This window comes from Carcharodon carcharias, chromosome 8, assembly GCF_017639515.1.
Source record: "Carcharodon carcharias isolate sCarCar2 chromosome 8, sCarCar2.pri, whole genome shotgun sequence".
Taxonomy (NCBI): Eukaryota; Metazoa; Chordata; class Chondrichthyes; order Lamniformes; family Lamnidae; genus Carcharodon; species Carcharodon carcharias.
In genome coordinates, this window is record NC_054474.1 from 156,553,771 (window position 1) to 156,578,627 (window position 24,857).

Consider the following 24,857-nt stretch of genomic DNA (forward strand, 5'->3'; position numbering starts at 1 on the left):
CTCACCACCACCTTCTTAAGGGCAATAAATGCTGGCCTTGCCAATGACACCCACGTCCCCTGAATGATTTTTTTTTAAATGTGCACATTGGTTAAAGGATAAATATTGGTCAAGACTAGGATCTTATGTCCATCTGAGCATTCATCCAAAAGACAATTCCTTCGACAGAGCAGGGCTCCCTTGGTACTGCACGGAAATATGAGCCTGGACTATGACCACAGCATCTTTGCCCCTGTCACATTTGTTGCCTTGCTTTAGCCCTCTTGCGGGGATAGGGGGTGGAGGGGGTGCCTAGATGCCCTTTTCCTGGCTGCCTCTCCCGATCTCCTCCCCTCGGAGGACCCTCAATAAGGTCTCGGCCCTGTTATTGACCTCTGCACATTGCCATCAGGCGGGAGCGCTCACTAACTCTCGTCTGCTTGCTGTATCAATATCCAAACTGGAATCCGAGACAGGAGTGGCTGGAACAAGACAAAACATTCTTGGCCACAGTAGCAGAACCTGTCCCTGAATTTCCTCGGCACGTGAAAAACAGCAGCACAGGCCATTTTATTGCAGCTTCCTTGGACAACAGGATGAAATTAGGCTGCAGATTTAGTTTTAAACCTCCCCTGGTTTTCGGGGGAGGGGGCGGAGACTCCATAAGGCTGATAGGCGGCCAGCCTCCCCGCCCCCGAGTGACCGATCCAGACAAGCGCGAGCCCAGAGAGTACGCGTCAGGCCAGCTATTCGACTGGGGAAGGCATCGCGGTCAAGCACAAATCCTCCGTTTTTCAAACAGGAATCAAGGGACGGGGACCCTGCCCGCTTCCCCTCCTCAAAAGCAGAGGTAATCCGTACCACGCCCACTATCTGAAGTCAGCTAACTCCACATAAACGTGGTCTCTGAGTTATGCCCTCCTATCCTGTCGCCCAGAAACACACAACAGATTTCAAAAGCTCCATAAACTCTCCCCTCTGTCTTCAGGGAAACATTTAAACATAATTTAAATATACTGTATTTTAAAACAATTTTTCCCCATTTATAATAAATTTCCTTTTCCACTACCACACGTTTCGCCTGGAGTTATGTTTTACTTTTTGTGTTCTTCCCCTCAAGTCGTGCCAACTCTCACCCCGGGGCTCCGCCCTCGGCAGAAACTTTTTGGAAACCTTTCAAAAACTTTCTCTCTCTCTCTCTCTCTCTCTTCACCCCTCCCCCAAGCTGCTGACGCGTCCATATCCCGAGGAAGTGAATGTTGTGTTGGGGACGGAGTGGGGAAAGGGAGTAGTAGAGGCAGATGAGGAAGATGTTAGTGACTGGGGCTCTGTGGACGGCGCTTTTCCTGACCATTCTGGGGCGACCCCTTGCAGCTGACGCCTACTTTTCCGAGGAGCGACAACCGAGCGAGTCCCCGCTGCAGAGGCCAACTGTGCTGATCGCTATCATCGCCCGGAACACGGCTCACACCCTGCATTACTATCTAGGGGCCATCGAGAGACTGGACTACCCTAAGGACAGAATCTCCATATGGTAATTGGAGGGTGGCGTATCGCGTTCAAGCTCTTGTATTAAGGCACAGGCGGGCAGGCAAGCCTGGTGTCGCGGCAAGTGTGTGACAACTTTCACTTGTTTGCAAATCTTTTGGTTTCTTTTGCCCGGCTGCTGGCTGAGATTGGGGCCCCTCCGTTCAGCTTCTCACAGGAGTCTCGTTAGTGAAGGAGTAGCATGTCTCACTCTTTTAGAGAACTCCTATTCTCTCCCAATGGGTGTGTGTGTGTGTGTCAGCTAACCACCACCTCAACCTCACTACCCCATTCCATGCATGAATGATATACAATGTATGTGATTCTGTTCGGGGGCAGGGGGTTGGGGTGGCTGGGGGTGTGCGGGGGTGGGGGGTGGGGGGTGTGCGGAGTGGGGGGGGTGGTGGCTTGTAAGGGGGCTGGGATATCTCCAGCCAAGTTCAGACTTGATACTGAGTGCCGCTTATTACACCAGAATCGGTGTGAACAAGGTACTCTGTGGTTTACAGATGGGGAGCTCATACACACTCTGCACATGGAAGTTAGAACAAGAATAATCCCGAATCTTGGACTGAAAAATATTTGGAACAGGGAACAAGATGAGTCGTGCAGCTACAGTTTTAAATCCTACCTATTTCTCTGAACTCTCAAAGTGTTTGTGCTAGTTTCCAGCGCAGTCGCTGCCAAGAATAGGTTTTTACTGGACGGGAGATAATTTATGTAACCTGGATTGTAGCTGTTTGGCAATTTAACCGCCAATATTACTGAAGTCTGGGAGCTAAATATTAGAGGATAATCTGACATCCAAGGTTCTTACAGCAGCACCAATTTTTGAAAAACATTTCATTTTAAAGATTGTGGAAATTGCTGTAGTTTTCGCATTTGAGCTAAATATCTCGCAGATCTGAGGTACTGTAACTTCATTCCTATAAACCCCCACCCTCACTCAAATTCATTTTACTTTCCATTTTTAAAATTGATTCTCGGGATGTGGGCATCGTTGGCAAGGCTGGCATTTAATGCCCAGCCCTAGTGGCCCTGAGAAGGTGGTGCTCTCCCCAACTACCCACACCCACTTCCCCTCCCCCTCTCTCCCTCTCCCCCCTCCTTCCTCCCTCCTCTGCCCCCCTCCCGCACCCTCGTCTCTTGTCCCCCTCCCACGTCCCCCTCCCCCGTCCCCCTCCCCCTGTCCCCCTCCTCTTTCCCCCCACTCCCCCCCATCCCCCTCCTCTTTCCCCCTCACCCCCCACGTCCCCCTCCTCTTCCACACAGACACATACACACACTCCGACCCCCCCCCCCCCCCCACCCGGTCCCCCTCGAGCCTGCTCCACCATTCAATAAGATCATGGCTGATCTGATTGTAACCTCAACTCTACATTCGTGTCTATCCCTGATAACCTTTCACTCCCTTGATAATCAAGAATATATCTAAGGGTCTTTAAATATTTTTAAGACAGAGTGCTTCCACCACCTTTTGAGGTAGAGAGTTCTGAAGACTCACGATCCTCTGAGAGAAAATTTCCCCTTATCTGTCTTAAATGAGCAACCCCTTATTTTTAAACCATGACCCCTGGTTCCAGATTCTGGAAACGTCCTCCCGCATCCACCCTGTCAAGACCCCTTAGGATCTTAAGAGATGACTTGATTGAAACCTTTACTCTTCTAAACTCCAGTGGATACAAGCCGAACCTGTACAACCTTTCCTCATAAGACAACCCGCCCATTCCTGGTATTAGTCTAGTAAACCTTCTCTGAACTGCTAACGCATTTATATCTTTCCTTAAATAAGAAGATCAGTACTGTACACAATACTCCAAATGTAGTCTCACCAGCACCCTGTACAACTGAAGCATAACCTCCCTACATTTGTAATCGATTCCCTCACAATCAATGATAACATTCTATTAGCTTTCCTGATTACCTGCTGTACCTGCATATTAACCTTTTGTGATTCATGCACTAGGGCACCCAGATCCCTCTGAATCTCAGAGCTCTGCAATCTCTCACCATTTAGAGAAGAAGCTGCTTTTTTATTCTCTCTGCCAAAATGGACAATTTCACATTTGCCCACGTTATACTCCATTTACCAGATCTTTGCCCATCCACTTAACCTATCTATGTCCCTTTGTTGCCTCCTTACATCCTCTTCACAATTTACTTTCCTACCTACCTCTGTGTCGTCGGCAAATTTAGCAACCATTCCTTCGGTCCCTTCATCCAAGTTATTTATATAAATTGGAAAGGTTGAGACCCCAGCACGCCTCTCGTCACATCATTTCAGCTGGAAAAAGACCTATTTATGCCAACTCTCTTGCTCACTGTTAGCTAGCCAATCTTCTATCCATGCCAAAACAAAACAAAATTTGGCACCAAGCCCCACCAGGTGATATTAAGGCAGGTGAAGAGTGGGGTTTTAAGATGTCTCTTAAAGGAGGAGAGAGAGGTAAAGAAGAGAAGAGGCTTAAGGTGGGAATTGCAGAACCTGGGGGCCTGGGCAGCTGAAGACACTGCCATCTGTGGTGGAGCGTTTAAAATTGTGGATTTGAAAGAGGCCAGACGAGGAGGAGTGCAGGTATTGTGGATGGTGGTAGGGCTTCAGATGGCTGTTTAGAGTCAACCACGATGTGGAACTGGAGTCACATAGAGACCAGACCAGGTAAAGGTGGAAGTCCCCCTCCCCCACCCCCCCCAAATCACACGCAAAAGGTATTTTATCAAGGATTTAGGTTTAGATTGGGATGATCAGCTCTCCCAGAAATATCATGCTGGCTGTTAAAAGGGCAATACATCAGGCATTGATACTCAGCCATGGTCCACAAGCAGTATGAGATACAACCAGGCACATTGCTGCACTCAAACTTAATGTCTTTCTCTTCAGGGCAGCAACGGATCATAATATAGACAACACGACTGCCATACTGAGAGAATGGCTGACCAGCGTGCAGAGGCTTTATCACTACGTAGAGTGGCGCCCAATGGACGAACCAACGTGAGTATCTATACCTCCTCTCTACACAGTTTCTTGAAACGAACTAATCATTGTGGAGAATAGTATGTTGCGTTTGAGTCTCAGCTCCTGCGATCTGGACACACGCAATCCCCTCTGATATACCGAGCATTCCAGTGGATGGGTCGAGATTCCTTATAGGACCCTGTTGAACTGCTCTTCGATATCAGTGTAAATGATAGCATAATTAATTGAAAGTCAGTGCTTATGGGAAATTGTGTCATAATTTAACAGTAGAATGAATTCTTAATTGTGTGTTATAGTGAGTAGCAGCTGTCAGTGACTTGGACACCTTGCTGCCAATGGTGCAGCCTCTGATGTTAGCTTCAATGCAAATTCTTGTGCAAATTTTCCCTCTTTCTTTTTGCATTCTCTACCACTTCTCTTTCCCCCTCTCCTGAACTCAGAGTGAGTTAAAGAAAGAAAGAGCTTACATTAATATAGCAGTGTTTGCACCATCAGAGCATCCCAAAGAGATTTCCAACCAACTTTTGAAGTGTATTCACTGTTGTAACGTAGGAAACAGTTTGCGTACAGCAGGCTCCCACAAACAGCAATGTGATGATGACCAGATAATTTCTTTCAGGTGATGACTGACAGTGCATGTTGGCCAGGATACCTCAGAGGACTCCCCACTATTTAATTTAAGAAATTGTCCCTTGAGAGAATTGAGGAGAGCACCGACACGGCCTGTGTTTAACATCTCATCCATAAGACAGCACCTCCAACAGTGCAGCACTCTCTCAGTACTGCAGTGATGTATCGGCCTGGATTATGTGCTCAAGTCTATGGAATGTGTCTTGAGCCCTCAACTTTCTGGCTCAGAGACACGAGTATTATCAGAGAGCCACACCTGAGCAATTAATGCAGCACTATAGTTACTGACAATTCTTCAATTCATTGCTCACGCATTCATTGTTCAGAGCACATTTTTGCCAATAATCTTTCATAACATTTGAACATCTTAATTAATCAATTCAAATAGTTCCCACCTCAAAGGCCACCAATGAAAAGACCTGTAGCTAATGCTTTACTCTCACAGCTTAAAATACTGAGATGATTTTCAGAGGAGGACACTTCATGCAGGTGATGGGCAGCGCATGGGCTATCCCAATCCAATGGGTCTGATGAGACAACATCTAAATTTTGTGGGCAAGTTTCCAGCACTCAATGAATGCATACAGGCAGCTTGCTGGTAGAGAATCCAGTGGCATCTCCCTGGAGCTTAGTTGGAAATCAGGCCACAAAGACGGATATAATATGGAGGGGATGGGGCGTTGGTGGAGGGAATTGGGGAGCAGACAGAGTGGCCAACAATGACCTGAGGAATTTTGCTTCTCCTGGCCCCACAGAGATCAGTGTTTTCAAAACAAAAAAAAAGGGCTATTTCTAAGCAGCCATTAGTGGTCACCTAAGCCATTGGTTAGGCCACTCAATGCCTGGCACCAATGGGCCGAATGTGCATGGTGCCTGCTCCACAAATTGGTATCATAAAATGGTGTTGCATTCGGACAGCCTGTGCACATTAATAAACTGCCTGTCTGCTTTGAGTTGAGTTGACTGCCCACAATTTAGTCACAGGCAGCCAACGGGTGGACGAGTTTATCCTTCAGCAAGAAAGGGACACGTGTCAGCTGCAAGTTGCCCTCCATCTCTTCCTTCTCCAGACATGATCCAAGTTTGGACACTGGAACTGAGACTCTCGGTAGCACAGAAGACAAAGTGAATATGAAGAAAAAGAAATACATAAGACCACCGTTACATATTACTGAGATGCTAGTGACAACACTGCATGCATTCCCTATAGGAACCTGCAATGTACAGTGGGTGATTTGTACTGTGCTAAGGGAATGAGGTTAGACAAGTCACTGTGAAGGTTGAGGCATTGACTTGTGCTGTAATGCTGCTGCAGCCTGAAGCTTCGAATCACTCTAACAGACAGGCAGCTCTCATTGAGCAAGCATTGAAAGCTGAACCAGAGGAACAGTTAGAAGGCTCACACGTCTGCAAACTGTATTAATTCTGTTGGCAGTTTTCTTGTATTCCTTTTGTACAGGGCTTTGGTGAAATGTTGAATTCTTAATGAAAACCATCTGGTGTTAAATGAGGCTCTGTGGGAATGAGTACCTCGGGGCTGGCTTACGAGATTTGTCTGTTCTTCCGTGAAGGAACTATTTCCTCTCTGATTGCTCCTGTCACCTGCGGGTTTAGACCCCAGTCCTTATCGACAGTCCAGATGGTCAGAAGAAATGGACTGTTCTGCCTATCGTGAAACAAGCACAAATATTTGAAGTGGCACAAAGAAATGAGGCATGTTATGTTGAATTTGACTGTTTCATTCTCTACGTGCCTGTGTGAAGCTTTGTCTCCTTTGCAATGGAATGTAAATTGAATGGATTCGACTGCAGGCATTCAATCCATTCATCCACGTTGTCATCCAGCAGGTGAAGGCAAAAGTTCACCTCAGCGTCTTGATCCTTCTGTCATTCATTCATTTTATTGGAGGCATTTGGGCCTTTCATGCATCCCCGAATTTAATCACTCAACTGTTGATGGCCATGCTGAAAGCTGTCTAGATGCTAAGCTCTGGAACTCTTTCCACAAACTTCTCCACCTCTCTCTTATGCTTCTTATAACCTACCTTTTTGACCAAGCTTTTGGTTATCTGCCCTGCTATCTTCCTTTGTGACTCTGTGTTAATGCTCCCGTGAAGTGCTTTGGGCCATTTTTATTACATTACAGGAGCTATATAAATGCAAGTTGCTGTAGTGTAGAATAGGCAATATCAATTCAAATACCTGTAATACTTAATTCACAAATTTCAGGGGTGGGGAGATGGTGGTGTAGTGCTAATGTCACTGGGCCAGTAATAAAGAGGTCCAGGCTCATGCTGTAGGTACATGGGTTCAAATCCCACCATAGCTGCTGGTGGAAATGAGGTTTTATTTAATTTATTATTTTGAAATATGGGCGTCACTGGCAAGGTCAGATTTTGCTGCCGACCCTGAATTGCCCTTGAGCTGAGCGGCTTGCTAGGCCATCTCAAAGGGCAGTTCAGAGTCAACCATGTTGCTGTGGGTCTGGAGTCACATGTAGATCAGACTGGGTAAGGACGGCAGATTTCCTTCCCTAAAGGGCATTAGTGAACCAGGTGGGTTTTTAAGCAATCAATGATAGTTATCATGGTCACCATTACTGAGACTAGCTCTATATTCCAGATTTATTAATTGAATTCAAATTCCACCAGCTGCCGTGGTGGGATTTGAACCCATGTCCCCAGAGTATTAGGCTGGGCCTTCTGGATTACTAGTCCAATGATATCACCACTACCTCCCCAATTCATTTAATAACACCTGGAACTTCAGGCCATGAACTCTCTCCTCCAACATGACTGCCCCCACCACTTTAATCTGATATTTATTTATTTATTTTTGTTGTATTCTTTTATTTATTTGTTCATTTGAAAAAAAAATCCCAAACGCCCTTCCCCCCCCTGCCCAACAGGGCCATCTGTTTTTCTTTATTGTACTTTATCAGAGCACCGACCCTTGTTCGGCTATTAACACCCCCTGCTTTTTTTTTACCATTAATCCACTATCAGCACCTTCTTTAATCTTTACCACTACCATTAACACGCCCTGTTTTGTGTCCATGACACCTTTGTCAATCTCTCCTTAGCTGTCACCTATCCCTGACCTTCTATCTTGCTCCACACCACTACCCTCCCCCCACCCCCGCCCCCCAAACAGTATTAAATTCTTCACATCACATCTCCTCTTTAGCTCTGAAGAAGAGTCATACGGACTCGAAACGCTAACTCTGTTTCTCTCTCTACTGATGCTGCTGGACCTGCTGAATTTTACCAGCATTTTCTGTTTTTATTTCAGATTTCCAGCATCTGCAGCAGTCTGCTTTTATCTTAGTGCAAAATGTCTGTATGTGGCTGGGGAATAGATTATGGTCCCATATACTTCAGGCTCTCTAGTTTCTGTAGGATCCCTTATAAGCTGAGATTTATACTTTTATGTAATGAATAGTGGCAGTGAACCAGCGTGCAGTACTGACCTCTTTTCTGCCAGAAATACCCCAAGTTTGATTCCACTCTATTGCATTACATGATTGGGGTATTTCAGTTGGTTACAACATCCCTGTATTAGGGAGGGACATACAACTTTGCACTCCTGACCATTGTCTAATGAACCCCCCTTGAAAATGTCTGATGTATCTGGCTGTGACACACCCATGGGAATAGAACTCTTAGATGCAGCATGCACCATTGCACAAGTCTTAAAAGCGAAAGATGAGCAAATCATTATCGTTCTACAACACGAGGCAATGTAGCCAAGTGATCATGATTTGATTAGAGTCCAACTACAAACAGCACATTAGCAGAAGTAACTACCTCCCCTTGAAATGTAATAATATCTCCAGACATTCATTTCCCAGCACAAAGGGTTGTTCTTCAGAGTTTCATTTTAAATGCAGAGTAGAATGACCTACTTAAAATTGATATCTTAAAAGAAATCCCCAAAATTTACAATGTAATGAAACAGAACAAGGATTAATTGTATCACAGTATTCTCTGATTCTGTGTTTAAATTACTCCCTGTTATAGTTTTTTAAAAAGTATTTCCCTTATTTTCCTTTCCTTTACCCTTGGGAGCTGAACCATAGAACAGGAGGAATGTAGCTGCCCTCTGCTACCTCACCCTCATCGATTAGCCTGGAACTGTGGTTTTCTGTGAGTTGACATGTATTTGGGTTCCTCTATAATAATGGATAACGCCAGTAACCCAAAGGAAAGTTATGGTATAATTACAAGAAGTGATTTTATTAGTAGAAAGCAACAGAAACAAAATGGTAACATGACAACAAATACAGTAATGAGTAATGCCCCCTCCCCCATACTCCCCTGTCCAGAATACCGCCCCCTCCCTCTCCCCCCCGCAAACCCTGGGTGCCCTGTATCTGTATGATCCCACTGTGAACACCTGAGGCCACAATAGCAAAGCGTTGATGGGATTAGTCATCTGTGGGAGGCTTCACAGCTGAACACAGTCCTCACATCAGGATGCCCATACTTTTCAGGAAGGTTATCACTTGCTCAAAGTCGGGAGCAGGAACCCTGGCTGAGCTGATTGCTGTGTCCGAACAGAAATTCACTAACTCATCACCATCTGGGGCTCAGTTTCATTCACACTACTGATTAACTCTTGTAGGAGACTTAGAAATATTAGGATGTAGTCACACCTGATAATGGAGAGAATGCTAATGATGTTTTCTACATGTTCTGTACAATTCCTTAACAGAAACAATCTTGGGGTGTTTCTTACTGTGCCCTACGACATGACATAGGCATTTCACCAAAGGGTTCTCTACTTTCTAATGCTCCAGACCTCAAGAACACAGATCTAAAAGATTTAGGACTGAGAGCAGGAGAAGCATTTGTACGCAGAGGGATGTGGAATGGATTGCCAGAGTTAGTGATTGAACAGAGATCTTGTCAACATGTAAGAATAGGTTAGGTAAATGTTTGAAGGAAAGAGGAATAAAGCAGGTAGGAACAGGGCAGGTGAGATTGAATTTACTGTTATGTGGAAGATAAACACTGACCTGGATTGCTTGGGCTGTATAGCCTGATTCAGTTCTGTAATTTCATTGTAGATTGATTTGAGAAACCAGTAAATGTGCAGCAGCTTCACTTGTGTTAAGGAACAACCCAGAACGTTTCTGCTTGCAATATCTAATCAGACAGATGTACCGGCATCCCCTGTGTAATTTCATAATTGTCTGCCAATGTCCAGTGTAACCTCACATTAATTCATTCACCAGCTTCCCCTGTGTAACTTCACATTTGACTTCAAGGTACTCCTGTGCAACCTTGTACTTGTTTGTTTGCTGCTCCTGTGTAATCTCACGCTTGGCTCACTAACTATCCTTGTGTAACCTCACACATGTACAATGGCTACCCTTGTGGGATCTCACATTAGTTCTCCAGCAGACTTTGCGCTCTAACCTCATGCTCGCCCTGAATCCTCTGTATATTCTCAGACAGACTCTCCAATTAAACCTATGTATTATCAGAATGATTGGTTAAGTACTTCTACTGTACATTTAACAGTTCCCCTTTAAATGTAGTGTCCAACTGACTTTCTTGTTCCCCTGTGTAATCTCAGTTGGACTCACTATCGAGCCCTGCATCATGTCAACTAACTGGCTCAATGAGGAATGTTACTGTTCCCAGTCGATGGAGTGGGTGGAGAGGGTAGAAATTACAAGAACTAGGAGCAGGAGTAGGCAATTCAGCCCCTCGAGCCTGCCCGGCCATTCATTACGATCATGGCTGATCTCATTTCGGCCTCAATTCCAATTTCCCGTCCTCTGCCCATAACCTTTCAACCCATTACTAATTAAAAATCTATCTCCTCAAATTTATTCAGCGTCCTGGCATCCACTGCACTCTGAGGTAGTGAATTCCACAGATTCACGACCCTTTGAGAAAAGTAATTCCTCCTCATCTCTGATTTAAATCTACCACCCCTTAACCTAAAATTATGGCCTCAGAAGGGGAAACATCTGCTCAACGTCTACTTTGTATATCCCCTTTAGCATCTTATATATCTCAATTAGATCTCGTCTCATCCTTCTAAACTCTAGCGAGTATAGGCCTAATCTGTGCAATCTCTCCTCATATGACAAGCCCTGCATCTCTGGAATCAATCTAGTGAACCTCCTCTGAACCACCTCCAGTACAACTACATCCTTCCTCAAGTGTGGGGACCAATACTGTGCACACTACTCCAGGTCTGGTCTCACCAATGCCTTGTACAGTTGCAACAACACTTCCCTATTTTTATACTCTATTCCTTTAGCAATAAATGCCAAAATTCCCCATTTGCCTTCCTTATTACCTGCTGTACCTGCATACCAGCTTTCAGCGATACATGCATGAGGACACCCAGATCCCTCTGCACTGAAGCATTCTGAAGTTTCTCTCCTTTAAATAATAAATCGCCTTTTTATTCTTCCGATCAAAATGGATAACCTCACACTTATCCACGTTAAACTCCATCTGCCAAGTTTTGGCCCATTCACCTAACCTGTCCATGTCCATTTGTAAATTTCTTATTCCTTCACTGCAACTTACTTTCCCACCTATTTTGGTGTCATCCGCAAATTTAGCTATAGTACCTTCTATCCCTGAATCCAAGTCATTAATATAGATTGTAAATAGTTGAGGCCCTGTGGCACCCCACTAGTTACAGCTTGCCATCCAGAAAACGATCCATTTATCCCAACCCTCTGCTTGCTGTTGGTTAGCCAATCCTCTATCTAAGCTAATATATTACTCCTAACTCCCTGTGATCTTATCTTGTGTATTAATCTTTTGTGTGACACCTTATCAAAGGCCTTCTGAAAGTCCAGATATACTACATCTACAGGATCCCCATTACTCACTTTGCTTGTCACATCTTCAAAGAACTCTAGCAAATTAGTCAAACACGATTTACTTTTCATAAAACCATGTCGACTCTGATGGATTGCATTTTGACTTTCCAAATGCCCCATTACTACTTCCTTAATAATGGATTCCAACAATTTCCCAACCACAGACGTTAAACTATAGTCTATAGTTCTTACTTTCTGCCTTCCCCCTTTTTGAATAAGGGCGTTATATTACCGTTTTTCCAATCCACTGGAACCTTTCCAGAATCCAGGGAATTTTGGAATATTATAGCCAATGCATCCACTATCTCCGCTGCCACTTCCATTAAGACCCTGGGATGTAGGCCATCAGGTCCTGGGGACTTGTCACCCTTTAATCCCAATAGTTTGCTCAGTACTTTTTCTCTAGTGATGGTGATTGTTCTAGGTTCCTCCTTCTTTATATCCTCTACACTACCTTTTACTATTGGGGTGGTACTAGTGTCCTCCACTGTGAAAACTGTGGCAAAATATTGATTAAGCGTCTCTACCAATTCTGCGTTCCCCACTATTAACTCCCCAGTCTTGTCCTCCAAGGGACCAACATTCACTTTAGCTACTCTCTTTCCTTTTATATACTTGTAGAAGCTTTTGCTATGTTTTTACATTTTGCGCTAGTTTTCTTTCACAATTTGCCTTTGTTCTTTTTTTTTATTTTTTGGTAACCCTTTGTTGATCTTTAAAAGTTTCCCAATCTTCCAGCCTGCCACTGACCTTTACAATTTGGTATGCCTTAGTTTTTGCCTTTATGTTATCTTTAACTTCCTTGCTTAGCCATGGATGCTCTCTCTCTGCCCCCCCCCCCCCCCCCCCCCCCCCCCCCCCCACTTAACCATCTTTCTTCCTCATTGGGATATATTTTACTCGGGAGGAAATGAATATCTCCTTAAATATCTCCCTGTTCATCAACTACCTTGTAGTCTTCCTGCCCAGTCCACTAGGGCCAAATCTGCCCTCATTCCTATGTAGTTACCTTTGTTTAACTCTAGAACATTAGGGTGGGACTCAAGTTTCTCACTCTCAAACTGAACTTGAAATTCTAGCATGCTATGATCATTCTTCCCTAGAGGATCCTTTACTATGAGATCATTAATTAAGCCCATCTCATTACACAAAACCAAATCCAGAATAGCCTGCTCCCTGGTTGGTTCCACAACATATTGTTCCAAGAAACAATCTCTAATATACTCTATGAACTCTCCCTCAAGGCTACCCTTGCCAATTTGATTAGTTCACTCTATATGCATTTTAAAAATCACCCATGATTATTGCCTTGCCTTTCTTACATGCTCCCAGCATTTCCTGGTTTTTACTGTGCCCTACTGCTGAACTACTGTTTGGAGACCTATAGATTACTCCCACCAGGGACTTCTTTCCCTTGCTATTTCTTATTTCTACCCAGACTGACTCTACATCTTGCTCTCCAGTGCCTATATCATTCCTCACTACAGCACTAATCTCTTCCTTTACTAACAAAGCTACACCATCTCCTTTTCTTTCCTGCCTATTCTTCCAAAACACTGAGTACCCTTGAATATTCAATTCTCAAACCTGTTCTCCCTGTAACGTCTCAGTAATCGCCACCAAATCATACTTATTTATCTCTATTTGCATCATTAAATCATTAGTTTTATTCTGAATGCTACAAGCATTCAGATACAAAGCCTTTAAATTTGCCCCATTGTCAATTTTCCCTACTCTTATATAATTCTTTGGTGCAGTATGGCGTTCATACACTCTGTCCCTTCCTTTCACTTTTTGATAGCAATCAGCCTCGTCACTAACCTGCACTCTTACCCTCTCCTTAAACTTTGATTTTTTATATTTCCATGCAACTGAACCCTCCCCCCAACTATTTAGTTTACAGCCCTATCTACAACCCTAGTTATGCAATTCGCCAGGACACTGGTCCCAGCATGATTCACGTGGAGCCTGTCTGAACGGAATAGCTCCCTCTTTCCCCAGTACTGGTGCCAATGTCCCGTGAATTTGAACCCATTTCTCCCACACCAATCTTTGAGCCATGCATTTACATCTTTAATCTTATTGACCCTGTGCCAATTAGCTCGTGGCTCAGGTAGTAATCCAGAGATTATTACCTTTTTGGTTCTGCTTTTTAATTTAGCCCCTAGCTGCTTGTATTCCCTCAGCAGAACCTCTTTCCTTCTTCTACCTATATCGTTGGTACCTACGTGGACCACGACAACTGGATATCCTACTCCAAGTTCCTCTGCAGCACAAATGAGATATCCTTAACCCTGGCACCAGGTAGGCAACACAGCTTTTGGGATTCTTGATCCTGGCTACAGAGAACAGTATCTATTCCCCTAACTATACTATCCCCAATTACAACTACATTTCTATTTTCTCCCCCCACTTGAATGACTTCCTGTACCACGAGTGCTATGGTCAGTTTGCTCATCCTTCCTACAGTCCCCGCTCTCGTCCACACAGGGAGCAAGAATCTCGAATCTGTTGGATAAGGGCAAAGGCTGAGGCTCCTGCAGTCCTATTTCCTGGATCTCTCTACCTGCCTCACTCATAGTCACACCCTCCTGTCCCTGACCACTGGCTGAATTTAAGGTAGTTAATCCAAGGGGTGTGACTGTCTCCTGAAACACAGTGTCCAGGTAACTCTTCCCTCCCTGATGTGTCGCAGTGTCCGAAGCTCAGACTCCAGCTCATCAACTCTGAGCCGGAGTTCCTCGAGCAACCAACATTTGCTACAGATGTGGTCACTAGGAACCACAATGGGGTCCACCAGCTCCCACATCATATAGCTACAACACATTGCCTGGCCCTGCATCTCTATTTTATTTAATTACTTCTTAAATTTATTTTTAAATTTCCTACTGCTCTTTAGTTTATCAATCTGTACAATATTTCTCCTATTTCTCCTATTTACCTTTAATCTGAAAGCAAGTTAGAATAGAGATTTAAAGTACACTTTTTAAAATCAACTGGAACTCGCTCTCTATGCTGAGTTGAAGCTGAAGTGTTAGGCCTCCGATCCTGGGCCCCAGTAGTCACCCTTAATCTGAAATCAATTTAGAATGGCTAGTTCAAACTAGCAGTTATTTACCAACCAATGAACTTATGGTTTTCCTGTGATGTCAATTTTTTTTCACTCATGTCTAGTTCTTTCTGCTAAGTCTTTTTCTAGCTGCCCAATTTTGTTTGAAACTGATTAATTTTCTACTGGCGGTTTTAAACCTGATTGTACTAGTCTATAATATGGTTTATTAGCTTAAATTTCTACTAGTAGTTTTCAAAACAGTCATGTTGGAAACTATAAATGCCATAATGTTGAAATGTTTTGCCAGTTCTTTATAAAGTCTGCAGAAGCCGATGTAGCTTATTGCAGATTATAAATTGCATTATTTATTGAGTCACTGCATGGTAGCACCATACACTTAAGTAATGGATGGAGCTTGTTACCATGGCATGTTTAATTTTTCTGAGAGTTCCAAACTGGGCCATATCACTGGCTAGGGTGGAACTGGGCAGGGCAGGATTGGTGTTGGGTTGAGTAGAGTAGCATTATGCAGGGTTGGATTGGATTGAGGTAGAATTGTGTAGAATAGGGTGGGATTGAATTGGTAGAGTTGGGTTGGAGTAGGGTTGGGCTAGATGGAGTGCTTTGAGTTGGGTAAGATTGGATTGGGTAGAGATGGGTTGTGGTGGGGCTGTGTTGGGTGGGGCTGGTTGCATTGGATTTGGGTTGGGTTGGACAGGGATTAGGTAGGATTGGATTGGATTGGGGTTGGGTAGACTAAGGATGGAACAGGGTCCGGTTGGATTGAGGTTGGGTTGGGTCAGATTGGGTCAGGCTGAATTGGGGTTGGGTAGGTTTTGGATAGGGATAGGGTGATGTTGGATGACAGGGAATGATCAGGCACTTCAAGAGAGATGGGGGCAAGCTCACAGCGGGTGTTATTCTGAGGTCCTCTCTGTGACATAACATGGTAAAAGAGACTTGGCAGTAAAAGTGTTCTGTCCCTTAATGGTGCATCGGTAGAACAATAAAGATTGTTTCTCACATGCACAGCCACTCTCTCCCCTGTTCATGTTAATTTTATAATTCGACTTTTTCCCAACACGGACACAACCCATTGATTGGCAACATTTATAGCTCAGCTTGTACAGGACAAACAATAAAACTCTGCACATTGACCATATCTGCCTGTACAATATCTCCAGTGTCAGTGAAACTTTTATCAAACCTTTCATTTCATCCAGTCTCCGATTCTCCTTGCCAGCCCCCCAAGCTTCACCTACCTAAATTTTGATTGATTTTAAACCTCTGCTGCTTACATCGTATCCCACACAAACTCCCAAATTCTTTCATTATCCTTTCCCTCTCAAACATCGACTGGCTTTCCATTCCCCCAGTGGCCCATTAGTGAGAATAATATTGTTTTGCTGTGGCTCGATACTTGAAAATGATGTTTTTTTGTAGTTTAATGCTTAGTGAGTGTGGCATTGTGTGAATTATGCCAGTTGGAGTACCCTACTTGACCCTGGCACCTGGTCTAAGGCTCTCTGTGTCTCTGTCTGTGTATGTGTGCGCACCTGCCCTCACTATCCTGAATTATAAACTTTCATTCATCCTATTCTGGACTCCCCAGGGCAGTTTATGAAGCTGATATTATTTACTCTCATTCTCTTGCTCATGAGCATCTCATCTACTGTCTAAATTCCCATGTTGGGACTTGTTCCATCGTTTTCTGATTATTTTCTCATCTTTCGGGTTTGAAATAAGAGACTGGAAGTGGATTTTGCCAATCTTTGTAATTGCCTTGTGCAGCCAAGTGTGGAATCTTGACAATTGCCATGGACAGTGAATTACTGGAAATCACCTGCAGAGCTGTTTTAGCACTTTGTTTTATCTTCTGGTGTTCATAGTTATTCAGTAACCATCAGACCTCTGCCTAGTCCCGATATCTGAATAGCAGCACCCTGTAGACCTGGGGCTAATGTCAACCAGAGAGTTTGGGAGAGGGTTGGGGAATGTGGTATGGTGACCCAAAACAAAAACAAAAATATCTGGAAAAACTCAGCAGGTCTGGCAGCATTGGTGGAGAGGAACACAGTTAATGTTTCGAGTCCGAATGACCCTTCAACAGAACTAAGTAAAAATAGAAAAGAGGTGAAATATAGGTTGGTTTAAGCAGGGGGTGGGGGGGGGGCAGGGGGGCGGGTGGGGGTTGGAGAGGAACAAGAAGAGCTGGATAGAGGACCAGTGATAGATGGAGATAACCAAAAGATGTCACAGACAAAAGGACAAAGAGGTGTTGAAGGTGGTGATATTATCTAAAGGAATGTGCTAATTAAGGGTAGAAAGCAGGACAAGCAAGGTACAGATAGCCCTAGTGGGGGTGGGGTGGGAGGAAGGGATCGAAATAGGCTAAAAGGTAGAGATAAAACAATGGATGGAAATACATTTAAAATAACGGAAGTAGGTGGGAAAAGAAAAATCTATATAAATTATTGGAAAAAACAAAGAGGGGGAAAATCGGAAAGGGGGTGGGAATGGAGGACAGCGTTCATGATCTAAAATTGTTGAACTCAATATTCAGTCTGGAAGGCTGTAAAGTGCCTAGTCGGAAGATGAGGTGCTGTTCCTCCAATTTGCATTGAACTTCACTGGAACAATGCAGCAAGCCAAGAACGGACATGTGGGCATGAGAGCAGGGTGGAGTGTTGAAATGGCAAGCGACAGGGATGTCTGGGTAATGCTTGCGGACAGACCAAAGGTGTTCTGCAAAGCGGTCACCCAGTCTGCGTTTGGTCTCTCCAATGTAGAGAAACCGCATTGGGAGCAATGAATACAGTAGACTAAGTTGAGGGAAGTGCAAGTGAAATGTTGTTTCAATTGAAAGGAGTGTTTGGGCCCTTGGATAGTGAGGAGAGGGGAAGTAAAGGGGCAGGTGTTGCACCTTCTGCGGTTGCATGGGAAGGTGCTGTGGGAGGGGGTTGAGGTGTAGGGGGTGATGGAGGAGTGGACCAGGGTGTCCCGGAGGGAACGATCCCTGCGGAATGCCGCCAGGGGGGCAAAGGGAAGATGTGTTTGGTGGTGGCATCATGCTGGAGTTGGCGGAAATGGCAGAGGATGATCCTTTGAATGCGGAGGCTGGTGGTGAGGACAAGGGGGATCCTATCAAGTTTCTGGGAGGGAGAAGGTTGTGTGAGGGCGGATGCGCGGGAGATGGGCCGGACACGGTTGAGGGCCCTGTCAACCACCATGGGTGCAAAACCTCGGTTAAGGAAGAAGGAGGACATGTCGGAGGAACTGTTTTTGAAAGTGGCATCATCAGAACAGATGCGATGGAGTTAAAGGAACTGAGACAATGGGATGGAAGCAGGGTGTGAGGAGCTGTGGGAGTCGGTAGGCTTGTAATGGATATTGGTGGACAGTCTATCACCAGAGATTGAGACAGAGAGGTCAAGGAAGGGAAGGGAAGTGTCAGAGATGGACCACGTGAAAATGATGGAGGGGTGGAGAATGGAAGCAAAATTAACAAATTTTTCCAGGTCCAGACGAGAGCATGAAGCAGCACTGAAGTAATCATCGATGGACCGGAGAAAGAGTTGTGGGAGGGGGCTGGAGTAGGACTGGAACAAGGAATGTTCCACATAACCCATAAAGAGACAGGCGTAGCTGGGGCCCATGCGGGTACCCATAGCCACACCTTTTATTTGGAGGAAGTGAGAGGAGTTTAAGGAGAAATTGTTCAGTGTGAGAATAAGTTCAGCCAGACAGAGGAGAGTAGTGGTGGATGGGGATTGTTCGGGCCTCTGTTCGAGGAAGAAGTGGAGAGCCATGAGACCATCCCGGTAGGGGATGATGGTGTAGAGGGATTGGACGTCCATGGTGAAGAGGAGGCGGTTGGGGCCAGGGTACTGGAAATTGTTGATATGATGTAGGGTGTCAGAGGAATCACAGATGTAGGTGGGAAGGGACTGGACAAGGGGAGAGAGAATGGAGTCAAGATAGCAAGAAATGAGTTCCGTGGGGCAGGAACAGGCTTACACGATTGCTCTGCCGGGATAGTCCTGTTTGTAGATTTTGGGTAGGAGGTACAAGCATGCCATCCGAGGTTGGGAGACTATCAGGTTGGAAGCTCTGGAAGGAAGATCTCCAGAGGAGATGAAGTCAGTAACGGTCCTAGAAACAATGGCTTGATGTTCGGTGGTGGGGTCATGGTCCAGGGAGAGGTAGGAGGAAGTGTCTGCGAGTTGACGCTCAGCCTCTGTGAAGTAGAGGTCAGTGCGCCAGACAACAACAGCACCACCCTTGTCAGCGGGTATGATAACAATGTCAGGGTTGGACCTGAGAGAACGGAGTGCAGTAAGTTCAGAGAGAGACAGGTTAGAGTGGGTGAGAGGAGCAGAAAAATTGAGACGACTAATGTTTTTTTCATAAGAAAAAAATGCTTTTTTCTTAGTGGTATGGTGACCGTTTTATTTTGCCTTCTAATTATATATTAACCACAGGGGCCTGGAAGTATGTTTCAAATATTGTTTACATTTGATAAACAAAACAAAGACGCCAGACAGCTGGGGTTTACAGGACCAGAAAGAGAGCTTCCAGCTGCCACAGAATCTCCCAATCATCTTGTTTCTGCTCTCCATCTCCTTCTGCATTTCTGTCTCGTTCTCCTTCTGGCTGTTGTGTATGTCTCTTTGTTTTCCTACCTTCTGTCTCCCTTTTTGTCTTTCAGTTTGCTGTTCTTTTCACTTTTTCTTACCCCTCTTTCCTACCCCTTTCCCCCCCTCTATCCTTTCTCTGTCCTCTCTACCCTTCTTGGGTCGGTCTCCACATCCTCTTTTTCTCTATCTATTCTCCTCTCCATTTCTCATACCTCCACTCATTATTCCATTCATCCTCTCTTCTCAAAAATGCTCTGATTAGATGTCTTTCTCCACCATTTTTTTAATTCATTTAGGGATGTAGGCTTCACTGGCTGGGCCAGTATTTATTGCCCATCCCTAAGTTGCCCCTGAGGGAGTGGTGGTGAGCTGCCTTCTTGAACCGTTGCAGTCCATGTGATGTAGGTACACCCACAGTGCTGTTTAGGGAGTTCCATGATTTTGACCCTGCGACAGTGAAGAAATGGTGATATATTTCCAAGTCAGGATGGTGAGTGATTTGGAGAGGAACTTCCAGGTAGTGGTGTTCCCATCTATCTGCTGCCCTTGTCCTTCTTGATCGTAGCGGTCGTGGGTTTGCAAGGTGCTGCCTAAGGGGCCTTGGTGAATTTCTGCAGTGCATCTTGTAGATGGTACATACTGCTGCCACTGTGCGTCGGTGGCGGAGGGAGTGAAAGAAGTGAATGTGGATGTGCTGCCAATCAAGCGGGCTGCTTTGTCCTAGTTGGTGTCAAGCTTCTTGAGTGTTGTGGATGCTGCACTCATTCAGGCAAGTGGAGAGTATTCCATCACACTCCTGACTTGTACCTTGTAAATGGTGGACGAGCTTTGGGGAGTCAAGAGGTGAGTTAGTCATCATAGGATTCCTAGCCTCTGACCTGTTCTTGTGGCCACACTATTTGAATGGCTAGTCCAGTTCAGTTTCTGGTCAATGGTAACCACCAGGATGTTTATAGTAGGGGATTTGGTGATGGTAATGCCATTGAACGTCAAGAAGCGATGGTCAGATTCTCTCTTGTTGGAGATGGTCATTGCCTGATACTTGTCTGGTGCAAATGTTACTTGTCACTTGTCAGCCCAAGCCTGGATATTGTCCAGATCTTGCTGAATTTGGACATGGACTGCTTCAGTATCTGAGGAGTTGCGAATGGTGCTGAACATTGTGCAATCATCAGTGAACATCCCCACTTCTGACCATATGATGGAAGGAAGGTCATTGATGAAGTAGCTGATAATGGTTGGGCTGAGGACACTACCCTGAGGAACTCCTGCAATAATGTCCCAGAGCTGACTGATCTCCAACAACCACAAACATCTTCCTTTCTGCACCCGTTTGTGTCTGTGGGCTTGCTCAGCTGCTCTCGTGATCACCCAGCATTATTAAAGTATTAAACGCTGTTCACCCACTGTCACCAGCTGCACAGCAGGAAAGCTAGATGAATAATCTAGTAGCATTGTCAATAACGGAGTAGCTTTTACACAATGCCATGAAGATTCAAATGGCCCTGCCTCCTAAAATGCCTTCAACCATCAGCAAAAGGACACAGCACTGACTCCTGGCGACTTCTGCAGCCAGACTGGGTGGGGAACGAGGAACCAAAGCCAGGAACATAATGATGGAAGGGGCACTGTAGACAGCTGCACGGAGATGAGGAAACAGATTAGACACAAAGGGTATGGTTCTCTGTTCTCTCTTCCCCTACTCTCTAATTTCCTCTGGTCTCTCTTCTTTCCCTTCTCATTCTTGTCTGCTTCCACTCAGTACTGCATTGAAATGTCAGCTTGGATTATATACTCAAATTTCTGGAGTGAGTTTTTAACTCATAATCTTCTAAATTGAACACGAGTGCAACAAACAGTACTAAGACTGTGCTTAAACTAGCAGTGTCCCAGTTTTTAAAAATATTTCTTGAGCCACTTAGGATTTTATACCTTGGATCCTCATGGGACATGTTAATAATTTTAATATTTCTCTATTTTTTGACTTTTCTTACCAGTCAGTAAACTCCCTGAGACAGCACTTTGCCTCAGGGAGCAGTGTGCTCTTTCGCGTGCATGTGCGAAAGAGCACACTTTGACAGATGGGGAATCTGAGGGGCATGGGATGATCTGGGGGTTGTGTGGGGAGGGTGTGGTGAGAGATGAGGTTTAGGGGCCCTTTAAATGATGTTGAGAGCTGAGCTGCAGTGTTGGAGAGCCGAGGCAGGCCTTCTAACCGGCCCATTTCTACACCCACACTCCTCACAGACTCCATCACGGTTTACAAAATGCACTGCAAGCCTGAGCCCTGTACGAAAGATTAAAATCCCGGGCAAAGTCACACATTGGTCAGGTGTGCATTTCTGAAGGTGCAAAAGTTTGCAAGGTCAGACTTTCCGGAGTCCCCACACAAAAATCTGGGCCAGAAGTATAGGAAATGGGATGGACAGGGTGGAGGTCCTTTTATTCACAATTGTCGGGGGGCAGTTAGTGTGGTGAGGGAGTCCTCAGTTGAGGAAAAATCAAGACATATCAGAAACGTTAGTATGGAATGTTGTATCATCAGAGTAGATGAGACAGAGACATAGAAACTGGCAGATTGGAATGGAGTCCTTAGTGGAAGCAAGGTGTGAGGAATTGTAATCAATGTAACTGCGGGAATCAATTAGTTTAAGGTCAACAGCCTATCCCTAGAAAAGGAGATATGGAAGTCGAGGAAGGAAGGGGAAGAGTCGTAGATGAACCAATGTAAAGGTGAGGAAAGGGTGGGAATTGGAAACAAAATTGATTTAAAAATTTTCCAGTTCAGGGCAAGAGCAGGAAGCGGCACCAATGTTATCACCAGTTTACCTGGAAAAGAGGTGAGAGAGGGGTCCTGAGTAGGACTGGAACAAAGAACGTTCCACAAATCCATATTGTTCCACAATGAAAACCCTGACATAGTGAAGACGCATTGGGATTCCTTTGGCAACTTCAGCGATATTCATTTGGAGGAAGTGAGTGGAGTCATAGAAGTTGTTCAGTGCAAGAGCAGGTTCAGCCAGGGGTAGTAGGGAAGTGTTGGGTAGGGGCTGATTGGACCTGCATTCAAGGAAGAAACCTGCTGACACTCACAGTCTAAACTCAGCCCTGAAAGAATTAGCCACATGAGCTAAAGTTACGGAAGACTTTGCTTGAGCCTATGGAACTTTGCTCCAGATAAGACTGCACACTTTCAGTAGAGGGTGCGAATTGGGAAGGAGAACAATGGTTCATTCAGGAGACAGATAAATTTAACAATTATCTATGTCCCACAGTTTATTAACTGAATGCTAACATACTGTTGAAATCCAATTGTTCTTTCCCGCATTTAACTTTTTCTTTTCTGTCCTGTAGAACCTATCCTAATGAACTGGGCCCCAAACATTGGACCCAAACCAGATTTGAATACATTATGAAGCTGAAGCAAGCTGCCCTGAAATCTGCAAGGAAACAGTGGGCTGATTACATCCTAGTGAGTTGAACTGACAATCCTCTCTCGTAAAGGGCGTGGACTCTACCTCAAAGGAGCGAATGGGGTTTACTAATGACTGCACGGTGCTTCTTGGGATCTCCCATTTTGGTATTTAATAATAAAGCTGAAAAGATGCAGCTTTTATGAAGGAGTTTGTAGTATTGAAATAACTCAAGGTGCTTCATACACCTAGATGAGTGCAGCTCCAACAACACTTGTGAAGTTTGACACCAGCCAGAACAAAGCAGCCTGCTTGACTGGCACCCCTTCGACAAACATTTCACTCCCTCCACCACCGATGAATAGTGGCAGCAGTGTGTACCATCTACAAGATGCATTGCAAAAACTCTCCAAGGCTCCTTAGACAGCACCTTCCAACCCCTTGACCACTACCATCTAGAAGCACGAGGACAGCAGACACATGGGAACGCCACCACCTGGAAGTTCCCCTCCAAGCCACTCACCATCCTGACTTGAAAACATATCACCGTTCCTTCACAGTCACTGGGTCAAAATCTGAAACTCCCTCCCTAATAGCACTCTGGATGTACCTACAGTATAGGGACTGCAGTGGTTCAAGAAGGCAGCTCATCACCACCTTCTCAAGGGCAATTAGGGATGGACAATAAATGCTAGCCTAGCCAGCGACACCCACATCCCGTAGATTAATTACTTTCTGAAGTGCAGCCACCCTCACTATATAGGCAGAAATGGCAGCTGCTTTTTAAACCATCATAGCCTTTATTTATTTTTCATGTTGATTGAGGGAGGAATGTTGGGCTGAATGCAGGAAGGGCTCCCTGCCCTTGAAACCATTACAATAGGCAGGCAGACCCTTTATCCAAAGATTGACATCTGCAACAAAGCAGGTCCTCTTCAGTATTGCCTCAGTGTGAAGGATAGACAAAGCCTCAAACCCTGGTGTGGGCCCCTACCCTAGTGTGTGCTCTGTTTCCTGCCCCCACCCCAACCACAAACCCCAACGCATCATGCTCCCCCTGCACTGCACCATTCAGATTTGAAGTCCATTAGAATAAACTGATTCGCTGTCCTGGTTCTCACCTTACTGAGCACTTCATGATTTACGCTGACTCTCCCTACCCATTGCCATTGACTGCTGTAGTAAAGGGGTCTGGCACATATAGGGTTAATGTGGGGCTGAGTACAGGACTGCCCATACAGTGATGTATGAGAGCACATGACCCACACCCAGGTTGAGTGTTGGACAGAGCTGTGTGTACCAGCAAGCATGGAGACAGTTACTAGCTTGTACCCCTTACTGTATATTTGTAAATAGTTCAAAGAGTCAATAAAGACTTACAGTTAACCTGTGTATGACTATGAAGACTTCTTCAGATTCACTGAATGGTAACCAAAACCCTACATCAACCTCCTGCCACTGAATAACTCCCTCAGTTACTTGTTCCCCCGCACCTAAGGTCCACAGGACTGAGTTAATAATTTGTGCTGGATCAGTTGTCAGGTTTTCTGAAAAAAACAAAGTGCTGGAAAAACTCAGCAGGTCTGGGCAGCATCTGTGAAGAGAGAAACAGAGTTAACATTTTGAGTTGCATATGACTCTTCAGCACTTTGTTTTGATTTCAGATTTCCCACATTTTGTTTTTGTGTCAGGTTTCCTAAGTTTTTCTATTTAATTTTTGCTGGCAACTTTGATCTCTTGTGCATGCTATTGGTCAATTGGGTGCTGTTGTGTTTGCACAATTTAATGAT

General features: G+C 44.9%; 1 protein-coding gene across 1 annotated transcript in view; it reads left to right on the forward strand.

Moving 5' to 3' along the window:
- Positions 1 to 1,217: 1,217 nt before the first annotated feature.
- Positions 1,218 to 24,857, forward strand: part of cercam (cerebral endothelial cell adhesion molecule) — a 68,346-nt gene continuing 44,706 nt past the window's right edge. Inside the window, exons 1-3 of the mRNA XM_041193266.1 lie at positions 1,218 to 1,513; positions 4,388 to 4,498; positions 23,009 to 23,126. Of these exons, the coding sequence (XP_041049200.1) occupies positions 1,281 to 1,513; positions 4,388 to 4,498; positions 23,009 to 23,126 (462 nt within the window). The 5' untranslated portion in view covers positions 1,218 to 1,280. The remainder of the gene's footprint in view (positions 1,514 to 4,387; positions 4,499 to 23,008; positions 23,127 to 24,857) is intronic.